Source organism: Hyposmocoma kahamanoa, unplaced genomic scaffold (genome assembly GCF_003589595.1).
Source record: "Hyposmocoma kahamanoa isolate Upper Pololo Valley unplaced genomic scaffold, ASM358959v1 103, whole genome shotgun sequence".
In the NCBI taxonomy this organism is placed as follows: domain Eukaryota; kingdom Metazoa; phylum Arthropoda; class Insecta; order Lepidoptera; family Cosmopterigidae; genus Hyposmocoma; species Hyposmocoma kahamanoa.
Window position 1 is genome coordinate 4230071 of NW_020653344.1, and position 17090 is coordinate 4247160.

The 17090-nt window shown below is 37.3% G+C and overlaps 1 protein-coding gene across 9 annotated transcripts in view; it reads right to left on the reverse strand.

Moving 5' to 3' along the window:
• Positions 1–529: 529 nt before the first annotated feature.
• The window catches only part of LOC113238117 (AT-rich interactive domain-containing protein 2-like), a 73872-nt gene continuing 57311 nt past the window's right edge, over positions 530–17090 (reverse strand). For 4 of the 9 annotated variants that reach the window (XM_026474866.1, XM_026474874.1, XM_026474898.1 and 1 more), the window contains 7 exons: positions 16477–16712; positions 14525–14687; positions 13727–13873; positions 11025–11060; positions 5248–5339; positions 871–1128; positions 531–713 (listed from right to left, as the gene is read on the reverse strand). In XM_026474866.1, coding sequence (XP_026330651.1) covers positions 1026–1128; positions 5248–5339; positions 11025–11060; positions 13727–13873; positions 14525–14687; positions 16477–16712 — 777 coding nt within the window. In that variant the 3' untranslated portion in view covers positions 531–713; positions 871–1025. Of the gene's footprint in view, positions 714–870; positions 1129–5247; positions 5340–11024; positions 11061–13726; positions 13874–14524; positions 14688–16476; positions 16713–17090 lie in introns of all 9 variants that reach the window. The other 5 variants (XM_026474889.1, XM_026474848.1, XM_026474858.1 and 2 more) reach the window with 4 other exon arrangements.

Sequence of the window (17090 nt, forward strand, 5' to 3'; positions counted from 1 at the left end):
ACCGGCAACCTTTTGGATAATTACCTAAGCACAGTACGAGCGGAAAATATGCATTTTCTATCTATTTGGTGGCAGGGTACGAATAGAGGCGGGGGAGCATAGTATCGAGCGTGTGATTGGTAGATCATCTGTCCACCTTGAGTATTGCGTCTGCGTTCATCGCGTATACGTTCTAGTTTCTCACGAAATGCAACGTGGTCTGCCACCTGCTGTGGAGCTAGGTACGTCTAGCGCTACTTTCACGTAACCTAAAGTTGGTAAGTACCAAATCTAAGTTACAAAAAATCTTTTTTCAGTCATATTTTGTAACTCATGTAAATAATTAGTAAATTAGAACAATACTAGTACATAAACATAATTTAAAAAACAGGTAAATAAGCGATTGAGAAAGATTACGTATCGCTCGGTGAAGCGAGTGGCGGGGTCACTGTCCTCTGCGGTGAGTACACTTGCGGGACAATTTTACAAAACTTTACTAGATACAATTAGGCAGAATTTTGAACAGAATATTTTTTAAATATTTTTAGATGATTTAACATTATTTCTTTCATTAATTTCTTAAATATGGCGAGAATGCAAATCAACACCCTGTATATTGGTCCACGTTATTATTAAATGTCAACTAAGGTAGTAAACCAGAGATTGGAAAAAACTGGATACATTTACCTTAACTTGAAGAAAGTAATTACACCACACACAAGTATGGATAATACCTCCCTCGAAAAACGCGAAATTATTGTATAGTATTTTTGTTCAATTTTTTTTTTATTTGCAACTCAGAAATTATTAATAAAAATGAAACTATTTCTATTTTTTGCATTTTTAACTAGAGATTTCAAAGGGAGGTATTAAGCACTCTATGTGTATTACTTGAAGTTTTACGATTATAATGAAATTGAAAAAAAATTGCTAAATATTAATGTTGTCCTAGCGCCCTGCGCTTATAGTTTATCTTTATTGAATAATAAAATAATTATTGTTAACAGCTACTGCTCATCATCGGACCGTGATCCCTGCGCCTGATCTCAAATGTTGTTCATGTCGTAGAGAACCTGCGCAATCGTCCGAGCAGCTTCCACTGTGCTGAGCGCAATCGATGCTAGATGAGACTCGTACGAACGCAGTTGTCTGTAACAAGCAAGTATTTTAAAACAAAAACGGTAATGATATATGGAGACAAGCCTATGTTAACTTGTGTTTTTACGTCTATGTTTTTTGTAAGAAACCAACTCGTTTTTGTAAAATTCATTAATTAAAGTTCATTAGTCGAAACATGTGTTAACACCCACTACGCCACATCCTTCTTAATTGCAATTCGAAAGATCTGTTCCCCCCTTACAGCACGCCCTTCCGATGGAAGTTAACTTAATTGTTATACGGGTTAATATGCATGCATTTTATGTTTCAATACAAATAATCTCCGTACAAAGTACTAAAAAAACCGATCTCAAAAGTTCGTGGTATTACATCTATTTGCCAAGTTTTTTTGAAATTGATTTCCGAAAAGTGCGCGAAACAGGTTTCAACCCCTAATTTGCCACCCTTCAAATTTAAATGGGACCACGATTGAGGTACCATCTTTCCAACAAAAAGAGGAATCAACAAAATCGGTTCACAAATACTGGAGTAATCGCGTAACATACATATAAAAAACGGTCGAATTGAGAACCTCCTTCTTTTTTGAAGTCGGTTAAAAAGTGCCAAATGGCTTGTCTATTAATTTCGATTATCAATGAAATTGTTTTTTTATTATCGTTTCACAAAACAACAATTGACTAGTTTGATAGGCACTTTTTTCAATCAACTTGCTATTGAAAATCGTCAGAAAAATCTTGATGAAATTATCCCGTGTGCAGCGAGACATAACTGTTACGTAAACTGCCACTCCTCCCGCACCGCGCAACTATCTCAGGAGCCGACTCAGTTAAGCGGTGGGCCTGTAGTAGCACAACTTGTATGTGTGCACAAATTCGCGTAATGCCGCGGTGCACTCGCGTTGCATTGAACGGATCGTCTCACGCGTCGTTCATTATAGAATTGAAGCGTTCGCTCAATGTTTAAAAAATGACATCAAATAGTAGCGGTGTATGTGGTTGTTTGAACAATAGTACTTCAAATTCAGAATAGTTCAGCATTACATTTCTATTTTATAATCACACTTCCATAATCGAGATACAAATACTGCATTAACGAAAGTTATTTCAATATAGCACGAGAATAGTGACTAAAATAATAATGTGACAACTTCACGCTCCGAGGAAAGTGCAGATGGTGACGCGCCGAACAAACGTAAACGGAAGTTCGAACGTCTAATTATAATTTAATTTTAATTAGTCTGCGTTTTATGAAGACGGAGTAAAAGGACAGTTTATTGAGCAAAAGTGTTGTCCACTTGCGAGCAGCTGGTGATTGCAGTCGATAAATATTCTATCGACTATCGAATGAATATTGGTCACGCTTATGGAATAAATACCCGCATTTGTTTCATTTGAATCATCATCGACCCATTCATTATTCATCCAATTACTGAGCACAAGTACATTTGAATTGTAATTTTCATAAGTTCATACATGCATACACTATATTTAGCACTATGTTTGTGGAAAATACAAAGAGAAGACATATTTTAAAGTTTTTTATTACCATAGTGTATATGAATAAAATTTGATTTCGATACTAGTAGGCCAACAGTCAAAATAAGAATAAATAACGTAATTAGTAATCTCTGGAACGTTGTAACATTCACATTACAGTCATTTATGGCAAAATTTTATCTTCTTTCACATTCTATCGATAAAAATATGGACAACAACTACATAAAATTTTAATTTTATGAAAACTGGCAACCCTACAAATGTATATTTTACTCCGTCTTAAAAAAAGAGATACTATAGATCTGGTCAAAAACTTGCCTGTTATCTCTAAATATACAAACTGGTGAATTTTATCAATATGTTTACAATGCTCAAAATATCTATGATTTTAAAGTGTATAAAAAAAAGATTGAAACAAAATAATCAGAAAGTGCACCTTGAAATAATGGTGTATTAATAATAATGTTGATACAAATATTTTGAGATACGTAAGTACAAAATTTATGTAGCTAGTGGGACCGTTCACGTAATTCCGCTACAGACTGTACAATAGAGGGGTAAATAAGGGTCACGTTCGGGTACAACGCGTAACTATAAGAAACTTAGATGCGCTTGAGTAATTCCACAGAGTGGATATACGTGAGCTCAAAATGCTACCTCAGCATTTGATAACGAAGTTTGTTTTGATCGGAATTCCGTGTCCAATCTTTAGCTAGGAACCGGAAAGTTATCAATATGGAGTTGGCGATTTTTTCTGATTTGGTAAATTCTTAGTTAAGCCAAGTAAGATAGATAGATAAACTTTATTTACTATTACGACGAAAAATACAGATTATACACAAAAAGAAAAATAAAAATACTTTTGTCATAGCAGTGAATATAGGTGTAATAAAGTGTATTCTCTCTGTACGTTATATATACTACGCATTTACATCGATCATTGGTTATTTTATTACATATAATTATAAGTCAACTCATACCGCACACTGAGAATGACAGTGACACAATGCAAAATGTTTGATTTTGAGCAATAAGCAAATAAAGTTCTGAAAATTGTGATAATTGCAATTTCTTGCTCAACGAAGATTTTTGAATACGGTTTTTAACTAAAATAAAAAGGAACCTACATGATTTTAGAAGTATTATACAAATGTTCACCTACCATAATAAAATCAAGGTATTTTTGAGAATTTCGTTCATGTAAATTAACAATTTTTATTATGCAATATCGTCACAAAGGATTCATAGAAATAAATTATACCATGAAATTTAATTTTAATATTCGAAAATAAAAGCATAAATTACTCTATAACTTATCTAAAAACCACCGTAGATATGGTTCCCTGTACTATGTTAGTCTTAATGCAAAACTACTGCAAAACGACACTATTTTTTTTTTTATTGTGACTCGGCAAAATGACTGCACCGCGCTTGATGGAAAGTGCGAATACAGTCCAGAGATGAGAGTAACGGATGGAAAACACAAATATCTTCACTCCGTCACTATCATTTTGCCGGTCTGGCCAAATTCTTCTTCACACTACGTTTGTTACTACTTCACACTACACTACGTTCTTCACACTATTCAAAAAATGTCGTTATCCTTCACGCAGTTATTAATCAATTGTTTCACAACTCAGCGATCTCTATCACTACCAAAAAAATGTCAGAATCGCGCCGTCTCCTATGCCCCGTTCCCCTTGTACAACATAAGGTCATTACGTCATACAGCAAATTCTAGGCAAACAACGTACACGGGGGTATTTGCATTATAAAGTTCGTACTCTGAAATCCAAGATGACGTTAATAATAAAAAGTGTTTTTGTACAATGACGTTATCATTCGTCGTTATTAAGCAGCAGTAGTAGAGATCCTTGTGAAAGAGTTCGTCCAGGGAAGTACCGCCATCTTACGTATTTCTGCCAAACAGTAATGTTAGCATTACTGCGTTCCGGCTTATAAGGGTAAAGGGGTGCTGGTGACAGGCACAAGGGACTTGCCACGAATGCGGCGCTGCAGATGACACCGCGCAGCACACCCTAGAGGTGTGCAGCCGGTGGGATGAGCAGCGCCATACTCTGACGGGGACAATAGGGCAGGACCTCTCGCTGCCGGGCGTGGTTGCCGCCATGTTCGGTAGCGAGGAGTCCTGGGAGGCGGTGGCTTCCTTTTGCGGAGAGGTTATGTCGCAAAAGGAGGCTGTGGAGCAGGTGCGCGAAGACGCGTCAGACGCGCACCCGCTTCGGGGCAGACGTACGGGGAAAAGGCGAAGGTAGTTCGCTGCGCGCCTGATCCCCAAGTGAGGCCAGCGGGCTCTGGACAGGGATTGCGGAGCCTGCATTGCACGGCCTCACTCGTCAAAAAAGGCACAAGGGACATGCCAACTTATGTATCAGAGAAATCTTTGCGATTTAAAGCTCTGAGAGGCACTGCAACTGTTATGTATAGACGTGTAGCTTACCATCAGGCGCACGACTTGTTCGTTCCATCTGTTGATATTATAAAAGAATCCTTGTCGGTGTGTGATATATGGACTTAGTTTAGATTATTTCATTGATAAATTGTTCTTGCTGCCTGGACAACCCCGTGGAATCAACATAAAGGTTACAAATTAAAAGTTCGATATTGTCGCAACTTCTTCTATTTCACTTACCGTCTTCCAGTATTGGAGTAGATCACGATGTTTCTGAGTATAAGAGCTGCTGTCAATCTTATGCTTTTGGTCACCGGGCCTTCGTTTTCATCCTGCGAATTGATACATAATAAATCTCTGTAGTTCAGCCTCATACAGCCTGTGTACTCGCGCTACAACTGTCGCTTTGAATGACTGTGTTGCCTGCCACAAATTATTGACCATAAAAGGACATCCCCGACATAGTATGCGAGGACGAAAACTAACTGTTGATTTTATTGAATATCATGATGTTTATACTATGACATTATACATTTTTTTCATCGAGTATATAACCAGAAATAGAGACGAAATAAGGACCATCCATCCCTAGCAAATCAGGCAAATGGGCCCTATATCACTTTAAAATATCAACTCTCGTTTGCACTGAAATCACAAATTAGAAAACCGAAATAGTACAGCACCAACAACTGACCTGTGTGTAACGTAATAAAGATAATATCTCTAACTATGTGGCTGTATATGGCTGTATATATGGGGCTGTTCCATTCGGTGGTGTGGGGAAAACAGCTAACATCTAAAATATTAAATATGTAATTTTTTAATTTTCGTCCATTATAGCAAAGCTCAAGTTAAACTGCTCGATTTGAAGTGAAACAATTGACGACACCCGTCAATTGTTTCGAATTCGGGCTAGCCAATCGGAGCGCAGTTGTCATTGGCAGAATAGTTTTTCAAACAAATTAGATGAAATTTCGTGTCTATTTCTGGTTATATGTATACTCGATGTTTTTTTGTGAAATAACTCCAATACTATGTTAGAATTAATTAATTCAAAGATCGAACACAAAGAAAAATTTCGTCTGTCGGGAGTTACAGTAGAGCCCCTTGTGAAAGAATTTGTCCAGGGAAGTACAGCCATCTTAGCTATTTCTACCGCCAAAGCCAAGCAATAATGTGAGCATTACTGCGATCCGGTTTTGAAGGGTAAGGGTGCTGATGAAATTAAAGGCACATGGGATTTGGCAACTTATGTCTGAGGGTGATGGGTGCAAAGGCAGTGCACCTCAGATCGTTGCGATTTAAAGCTCTGAGTGGCATTGCAACTGTTATAGAGAGGCGTGTAGCTTAACACCAGGCGCGCAACTTTTTCGTCCCATCACTTGTCAAAAATAAGACAACGAATTTAGGGATTATCATTTAAAAATCCGGACACTGTATAGTACATTTCATTAGTCAATAACTTCGTTAATTGTTTTTTAAATAGCATAGGGTTTTTGTCAGACCTTAGTACTTTCGATAAATTATTGTAAGTTTATTTAACCTTAAAAGAACATATTAGTATCTACTTTACAGACTTCCAGTTCAATTGAATACGTCCGGTTTTCACCAAGACCAAAGGGCAACTGATAGAATTCCGAAGACAGCCGAAAAACGAACTTTTCCGATAGAAACTTAAGAAAATAATTGCACTGCATATAATTTAAGCAATGCTTTAAATCGGTCACATTTACTTCGAACAACTAGAGCAGCGCGAATACTCAGACTGCAAAAGGCCTAAGACTAAGTTTAGATTCTAGACTACTTTCCACACATAGCATTTATGAATTATTCAAAACTTTTCAAATATCAAATTTCGACGGAGATAGTGCAATTACGCGTAACTAGCATTAGATTATAGGTATTCATTCCGGTTATTTAGTGACCAAATCAAATACGCGTAAATGTCGTGGCAACGTAATTGGCTTGATTTACGGGAGTCCATTGTTATCAGTCCGTAGACAACATAAATTAATTCTTAGTGTGCAAAACTCAAAGTCGTAGCCACTGAAATAACTAAGCATAATGTTAAATCCCTCTACTGTTAAATTTAGTTTATTGCAGTTACGCGCCTTTTACAAATACTACATACGCGGATTTGCACTAACCCCTGACGATTTACAAAAAAATATATATAACGACAAAATTACTTGGTAAAATAATAAAAAAAAACAGAAACTGCGCTACATACCAAAGTATAAAAACTTGACAAACGAAAATTCTATAAATAAAGGTTAACAAGTTCAATTTGCCTGTTGTCATGACGCGGAATTTTGACACATTTATCTCGAGATGCACCACCGGGCCGAGTCTACCACCGGTGATCACGCAACACTTAATTTTTCATATACTAAGAAACACGCCGCTTTGCGAGAAAGGGCTAAAGTTATATATCATAATGTAGCTCAGAAGTTTCTTATTGTGTTAGAAAGTTAAAAAAATCATGGTTAAAATGGATTTATTTTTAATGCACTAACTTATAGCCTCGCACTAGGGAAACCCTGCATCGCGGGTGCTATGGAGACACACATAGACAACCACAAATAACACCCAAACTTACGAGAATAATAAGTGTAGGCTATACAAATATTTGTCCAGACCCGGGAATCGAACCCGGGACCTCTGCGTGGCAGAACAGTATGGTAACCGCGCGGCCACGGAGGCAGTTAATATTATTTGAAAAAAGAACTTAAAAAATGTATATTGAATATCACCATGTTTTGCTACTATGATTTTTATGTAGCAGTAAGTTTTTTTTCGTACATTACCGATCCGCCATATTGGTTTTGTAAGGGGAACAAACATTCCTGCTACATTACCTGGTTTTGTGGCAATTTTTCCTCTCCCAGTACTGATAACTTGGTTATGTACGGGTGATTTTCACAAATACTCCATTAGTTTGTTATTATTATTGATATAAACATCAAAAACAAAGAAAAATTCTTTGGATCTGACTGGACTTCAACCAGACATGTTGCCATGCCGGGGCCAACGCTCTTAACCAACTTTTTTTTTATAATATCAAGTGACGGGAAAGGCAAGTCGTGCGCCTGACGGTAAGCTACACGCCTGTTAATAACAGTTGCAGTGCCACTCAGAGCTTTAAGTCGCAAAGATCTTAGGGGCACTGCCACTGCGCCCGTCACCCTGAGACATAAGTTGACAAGACCCATATGCCTGTAATTTCACCAGCACCCTTACCCTTCAAAACCGGGAAAATGTTTGGTCGTCTAATGCGTCACGACATGGTCACGACAGTTTTCTTAGAAACATAATAGAAGAGAAGATCGAAGGAAAGAGAAACAGAGGAAGACCGAAACGAAGTTATTTAGATCAGATAAAGGAAGAGTAAATGTCGAGTCGTATCAGGAAATCAAGGCTATAGCGCTAGACAGAGATGGTTGGCGATTACTCCACCGACAAGAGCCTAGCTCATACTGCTACAGCTACATTTGCAGCTGCTAGAAGCTGACGAGAGATGTCGCTATATTAATTACTATATTTTAGGTTAAGAGCGGTGGTCCCAGACTCTGGTTGGAACCCAATTGATCGAAGGATTTTTTCTTCGTGTTCAAATAACGAATAGCGGATTATTTTCACAAAAAATTTACGAAAAAAATGCAGTCAAACATCACGATACTCAATAAATAAATACTGAATCATCGTCAACCCACTTATATGTCTGAGTGCTGAGCATGGGTCTCTTCTCAGGCGAGAGTTTCGGCCATAGTCCGCCACGCTGGCTCAATGCGGGTTGGGGACTTCACACACTTTTCCCGAAGATTGTGAACCTTCTTCGACGTGCAAGTTTCATTAAATATCGTAAATTGATTGACTGATTCGAACCTACGGTCACTGCATGAATAAATATTAAAAATTTTGATTCCTACTTGAACGTGTTAAAGAACGTTATTTGTCTATGGACGACACAATTACTGATGACAAAACTCAATTTCAGCGCTATCATTTCATGACAAATTAACTTGTCAACCTTTTTAACTGCCGATTGCGGACTCGTGCCTAAACACAGGCAACCTATCACAAACTCGAATTTCTTTTTTCTAAAAAACGTTTGTACGAATTTTCATTACCCCGAAAACCGAATTATAACGAAACCGTTGTTCTTTCAGAACAAGTTGGATGTATATCGCAAAGACACGATTAGGTTCGGTTAACTTAGGTTTGAAAGAAAAAATATTTACCTCTCAAAATTACTTTCGAAGTTATGAAAATTCAAGGAAACGTTATTTCAGAAAAGTGTCATTTCGATCTTCTGATAGGTAACCTAAATGCAATCTAAATGCATCAACAAATACTAAGTTACATGAATAAAAGCCAATAAAAAGGATAAAACACTGCATCAACACACAGACGCACACAGAAGCTAGTGTACCTCATACATATATATATGCGCACAAGGACAATATTTGTTTGGACAAACGTTGCTTTTCTTTTCTTTATTTTTTATTTTCAAATTTCTTTTATTTTTAACTTGAATAAGCTTTCTAAAGTCCTGGTATGCATATAGTCCGTTTCAAAGATTTTTTTCATTCAAATACGCCTTATTATTTTATTAGGTATTTTTCAAAAACGGCAATCTAAGTGATAAATTAATAATAATAATAGCTGGCTAGCAGCTTGAGACGGTTGAATTTCAGTGGCGTGTCGCTTTCAGTACAAATGCAGAAGGCCGTCCTGCTCGATATGGTACGTATTGTTCACCGGTTCTTGAACCTGAGTACCTGACCCCTGCCGACTGTGCCATTGCGGGTGAATACTGCCTCTTCCATTCAAAAATTCACTCTCTCACTCACTCTTTGTGAAAGAGTTTGCCCAGGCAAGTACTGCCACATTACCCATTTCTACCACTAAGCAGTAATGTTCACATTACTGTGTTCCGGTTTTGAAGGGTAAGAGATGCTGATGAAATTAAAAGCACATGGGACTTGTCGACTTATGTCTCAGGGTGACGGGCGTGGTGGCAGTGCCCCTCAGATCTTTGCGATTTAAGCTTTGAGTGGCACTGCAACTGTTATGGATAGGCATGTAGCTTACCATCAGGCGCACAACTTGTTCGTCCCGTCACTTGGTATTATAAAAAAAGTAGATCTCAAACTAGGAAATTTCTTGTACCGAGTGCCAGAGCAGTGGAATTCACTTTGGAGCAATTCCCAGAACACCCAAACTGGTCGATTTTAAAATTATATTTTTATAGTAGAATGACTTTAATTCCAAACCGCAATTTTATACTGAATTTTCATAATAAATAGCCGTCATTGATACTATAACGTAAAATATTTTAAAAATGCAAATCACATAAGACCCAAAATATCCAATAATGCTACACTTTAATATTCAACCAAAAATTACAGATTGGCGCCTTTGAAAATATACTAATTCATTATTTCATTGACTCTCTCTAGGCTTTAAGCTCCGAAAATGTATACAGAATAGAGAAAATTAGTGTAAAACAAGAAATCTACCAATTAGGGGGCACCACACTGACATGGAAACGCATTAACCCAATCATAAAAGGCTTTATGTCTGTTGAATAAGAGTAAAAAATCACGCGAGTTTCGCATCGACAGTCCGAGTCGAAGCCAAACCCGCCACGTCTTTTTCGCTCTTATTGCATGTACATAAAACTTTATCTAACCGATTTAAGTTGATTCCGCGGTAACAAGTGTGGTGTTCCCGTAAATTTAATCTTTTGTTACTGAATTTCAAATATAGTGCAATTTTATACAAACTCGAAAATTAATGGTGTCGACTCTGTGACGTTCAATTAGGGCATATAAAATACTGTTATCCCTTTTAAACTAACAGAGAAAAAAAGAGATGACAATTATTTTGATATGTCAAAATAGTTTACGTTTACCAATTGGGAGCCACAAAATCGATCCCAATACGACTGCGATAGACTTTAGTTTCCATTGAAACGGACTATAGATAAGTGAGGTGTGATAAGTGGGTCTCACCAACTGCTCCGGCGTGCGACCGAGCTCGGCCCTGTGCTGAGCGAACACACAGGTTAGTGACGTCACACCCCCCGTGAATTAAAATAAACACACCCTCATATGCCAAAACATAACTAAATGGTTTTGAATGGCCATGTCATAACCGCGTCTTTATGAAACAAATAACTTGTTCTTGCCGAGATATTGCGTTTCTGTTAGAGCTTGCCAGAATTGTATAAGCATATGAAGATCACATCTTGTCACACTTGATCACTTTATTCTAATTTCATGTGTGCTGCATTTTTTCTCTCAAAAAGTGTTTCAAATTCAAATTAAATTGATCATGTGTGAGAAGTTCATGGTAATTTTATTACAAGAAATTGAACGTAGTCAAGCAAAAAGGAGCCAATTGACAAAATTATCAAAAAATGAGTGATATGTATTAAACTTTTCCTAAAGTGTAACCTCTTAGACCATCAAAAAAAATCCAACATATAAACATAAATAAATATCTTTGGAGTTACATGACATTATAAGTTTTGAAAATAAAACGAGGGTGATAAACACTTTTTAACTTCAAACTGCCATATCTCGAATGTGACTGGATGTGCATTACATCCTTTTTGTTTAACTACGTCCAATTATTTTGAAAATTCCCAGTCCTGTTGTTTTCATTTTCAAACTCATGTTTTGATTGACGTGTCTCTAAAGGTCTGTTTTAGTAGTTACTTCTTAACTCAGAGGAGTTGTAATGGTAGTAAATTTAGAGCAGTCAAATTGACATCAATTTGGAAATGTACAGAGACGTCATCATCATTTGTCGGAATAGGCTGTTTGTTCCAAAGGAGTAAATAAACGTTTGTGTTGAGAAATAAAAAAAAAATAATCATTTCGTTTACATATAGAGTTTGGAGCAGGGGGCGGTATGCATTCCATGAATATAAAAGTATCTGCAATATCCGCATACTTAAAACAAGCTGCTGCATGTAACATCATCAACCCATGTATACATCCCACTGCTGGGCACCGGTCCTTCCGTGTTATGCTCATTTCAGTGAATTTAAAACTTTAAAACACTCCCCTGTAAACTTGGCGATTTTGACATACGATATTTTACGTAGGGGTCGATATAACAAAAAAAATAAAAAAAAGGACTTCCTATCATGTTACACGAAAACGAACTTAATTACAATAATACAGTTACAAAAAATGCTAAATTGCATCGTGCATACATAAAGAATAAAAATTCAATTGCAAATCTACTGCATTTTTTTACGTGGCGCCATCAGAATTACTTTAAAGTTCAACTTCAGCTTCCTTTTATCCTACAATGGAATAAAAGAATTTTCGCAAATTCGGAATTCGAAAAAAGTTATTAATTAATATTCGGTGGTGTTAACCACTCTATGTCACTCCTGGTATCTATAGTTAAACATTCACGTACTAATTTGGAAGATCCTATTCCGACAATAGTCATCACTAAATTTAGCATAAGTAGTAAGCAGCAACGAATAGATGCACATTAAAAGAGCATCGTCAATTAATATTTCGACAATTAAATTGTTTGTATAAACTGAGAGACCAATGCAGATTATCCGTTGTTGTTTTTTGCAGGTTCTTTCACTATGCTCTTAACCCGTTACGCGTCCTAGAGACACGCGGTGTCTTAACGTCGCGGCTGTGTTTTTTTATATAATATCAAGTGACGGTACGAACAAGTGTGCGCCTGATGGTAAGCTACTCGCCTGTCCTTAACGGTTGCAGTGCCACTCAGAGCTTTAAATCGCAAAGATCTGAGTGGCACTGCCACTGCGCCCGTCACCCTGAAACATAAGTTGACAAGTCCCATGTGCCTGTAATTTCACCAGCACCCTTACCCTTCAAAACCGGAACACGGTAATGGTGACATTACTGCTTGGCGGCAGAAATTTATCCACCGCAAATCAAATGACCTTAATTGGAGAGTAAGTTCTTAGTAGCAGCAGGGCTCGTGAGAGTTCGTCCAAGGAAATACTGTCACTTTATCTATTTCTGCTGCCAAGCAATCTGCTGGCGCTGGCTGCAATGTGTTGGTTAAATTACTAGCACATGAGACTTGTCAACTTATATCTCAGGGTAACGGGCGCAGTGACAAAACCCCTCAGATGTTTGCGATTGGCAGCTCGAAGCGGTAGTGCGCCTGATATGGACACGCGTGTCGCTTACCACCTGGCGCACGACTTATGCATCCCGTCACTTTATATACAAAAGTCTTGATTCAAGAGAGTTTCTTAAAATGAACTGAAGGTGCTAACAAACTGGTACTGAAAGAACCATATAACAACTTAATGAAAAGAACTTACAAAGATGGGTTGTCAATTCTATTGATCCAATCATCAAAAGTGACTGCCATATCCTGGCGCATAATTCATGCAATGACGTTTTATGAGAGCGTGTAGTTAGAAAGTTAAAATGTTGTAAAAGCTAATGTGATTTTGTGCATCATTTCGTTGCTGGTTATTGTATAATTTTCCTGCATTTTTTGTTTGTTTTAACGCTAGATGTGCTTGATATAAGAGTGTTCTCTAAATGTGTCCCAAAACGGGCAAAAAAATTACGTGTCAAAACAACCAATAGGGCGTTATTTAATGTCGCGTCACTGCTTTGCGCTGGAACCGGAACCAACAAATAATTTAAAATTTTTAGATTGGCATTGAAAGTGTTAAGCATTTACTACAACTTACCATCAACTCTTTAGGGTTGAACATGTCAGCTGCGTGTTTGTTAAGGGCTGCTAACGCTGCGTTCGGTGGATATCCTACTGAGACTGGCTTGCCTGCATCCGCATCTACTGTCATGTGACGACGCGAGTTAAACACCGCTTTCAGAGCCTGGAGGTAGAGTTTAAATTTATAAAACAATAAAGTTCTATTTAAAAACGACAACTCGACCGTGAACTAGCAATCGGTACTATCTCAATTTTGACAACTTTACGGGATGAAGAAAAAAATAGTTTGCGTCATTTATATCGCATCTGGTTTATTAAATAAAAATACGTATCCAGGTTTTCGCAATTGTTACACATAGGAAATGAAACTATTTTCCGGATTTAAATCGCGTATATTTGTTTTTTCAAACAAACCGACGTTTCGGGCTTCACAGATCCCATTCAACTCATTCAGTCAACCACGACTATGAAAAGTGTAAAGGGCCCGAAACGTTGTTTTGTTTGAAAAAACCAAGTACGCGATTTAAATCGGGAAAAATAATTTCATCTAATATGTTTTACTACCAAACCCTTCGATCTGAATGGACCCTAACCACCGTCTGTTACCACACCGGGGTCATAACTACTACGAGAATGAATGAATTGCCTTGAGCCGGTCTGAAAAACCTTCATGTCCACGTAATAACAGCGAAAAATTCTGGAATCGCCAATCCGGAACGCAGAACGTCATTTTCGCTCTTACTACACGAACAAAGATCTTTCTAACCGGCTTATCCGTGTCGATAAGTGTAGTGACTCTCTTAATTATACTCACATGTGTATTACAATGCTTGTCAGTCATATGGTTGAGAAGGGCAAAAGTTTTTCTTGGCACTCTATCGCAGTCCAACCAGAGACAAGGCGCTTCGCCTCCCGCTGTGGTCGGGCAATGCGTCTTAGCTACGTGCGCAAATACGTCAGTGGCATTCTCGAACGTCCTATTTGAATAAAAAAAAAAGACAAAAATAAATTAATCTTATGTCTAAGCTGATAGGTAAGCTTTTAAGTCTTTTTATCAAGGTGATAAATAGACTGTCTTCCGACAAAGTTTTTGTTTCAATTTAACGAAAACAAATTGATAAAGGGGTATTACAAATTACTTGATACACAAACATTTAACTATAGTTTATTACAAATTATTAAACGCCACTGTGCATCATCAGCTTGTTGTACAATTGCCTTGCGTTTTGTTACTCAAAGTATCTTTTCGTAAAAGTCGTATAATTTTTATCCAAGCCGCCCTACGCGTTCGATCTTTAGATATTCTGGGAAATAAAATATCATTTTTAATAGTATTACGGTTATACTTTACGTTAAAACTTTACAACGAATAAACTAGAATTAAAATCACTTTTGCCTACCAAGTCAAAAGTAATTTCAAATTTCCCCATAATATTGGGAGTTAACCAACTCCCAATATTAAGGGCAAATGAAAATTGATTTACTGGCAACGTTGATGTTTAAAATAAATTTATTTCATTTTTATTTTTATTTACGACAATCTAAACAAACAAAAGCAAACTTACCCGTGGAAAGTAACCTCATTAGTTTTATGATCATTTTCGAACCGAGAATTGCAAATTTTAATTACATATTTCACCGTTTTTGATACTTTTTTGTCACGTCTCGGTGACGTTGTACTTACTCGAATTCAAGATGGTGATTGATGTCACTGTTGCCTGTCGACAACAGTGCCGCGGGTACCGTTTGGAAGCGCAGATTGCGCATCCATTGTTTACAAGTATAATATCATTGCCGCAAGGAATCAAGATAAGAGTTGATGTTTTAAAGAAATATTGTAAGTGATAAATGTATACAAATGTATATTTACTAAGAACAACCCCTAGTTTCTTGCGCATTCTTCCCACGTAAATCTGCTTGTTGCAGTTAAGTTTCAACATGACGATTTCAAGTCTGAGTTGCTTACCTATTAAACAAAGATTATTCGACTTTGGTAGACAGATACGTTTGTGCTTAAAAAGCTGTCCTACTGCCAAGCCAGTGTACCGTGCAACCACGTAATACCGTTACGAAATATCAGGAAAGTAATAAGATTTACAGTGGTAAGAAGCTAAAAGCGTTGAGAAAAAATATATGATATCAAATAATACGATCCATAAAGCAATCGTCAATTTCCGAAAAACCTGAATGGTTCCGAAGCTTGCACTTAGAAAGTACGATACCGTAATGGGGTATCATTCGCGCTAAATTACCCTTTACGCGAATGCATTGCTTTGATTGGTTTAATTGCGTGCATGGTAGCATGATTGGATTAGCCAATTTGAACCCGTACTTTCTCAATCATTAAAAGTGCATTGTCAGAGGTAGTTCTTTCTTGGTAGGTCCCTTAATTTGTAATCACATTGGTACTCTGTCTGTTATCCAGTGAATTGTAAAAGTTAATTTTTACGAAGAATGACACCACCGACTAAGAAAAAAGAGCGTCAGAGCTTAAGTTTGGAGACAAAGATAAAAGCTTTAGAAAAGATAGGTGCGTTCGAAAAGCACGTTCGTTACAATATTTAGCTTGTTATTCGATCATACCCCGTTCTATCCTTGTTTCTATCCTATTATTTAGCAGTCATTAGGTCCAAACCATACAACCTACGACCAAACACCAGGCGGGTCACACAAAAAAAATAACAACCCCTTATTACGCGTATTTCGCTTAACACAATTTTGTCCGGAATGCATCCCTCGCGTAAAGCGGAGTATTACTGTACTTACTTGCCACATCCTCGCCAATGGCAAATCCAAGGTGTATCATCTTGGGTTATAGGTTGCGGTAGGGACTGCGTTTGAGGCTGAGTTTGCGGTTGGGATTGCGGTTGGGATTGCGGTTGAGCTTGTGGTTGCGGTTGCGGTTGTGGTTGCGGTTGCGGTTGAGATTGAGGCTGAGATTGCGTTTGTAGTTGAGGCTGCGGTTGAAGTGGCGGAGTTGCAGGCTTTGGGGTTGGCGGTTTCTGTAAAGAACACAAAGTTACTTTTGCACCGTAAGAAAAAAGCATTTTAAAATTTGGTTTCTTCTAAAATGTTTTGCTTTGTTGCAAATCGACTGTGAACTGGCAAGCGGCACTATCTCAAGTTTGACAACTTTACAGAATGAAGAAAAAATAATTTATATAGCGTCTGATTTATTAAATAAAAATATACATACATGCATGTGTAACAAAAATATTTAAGAACTACGTATTTTTATTTAATGAATCGGATGCCGTATAAATGACGCAAACAATTTTTTTCTTCACCCTGTAAAGTTGTCAAAATTGAGATAGTACCGATTGTCAGTTCTCTGTCGAAATGTTAAATAAATAAAAAAAGCTATATAATGACTCCATAGA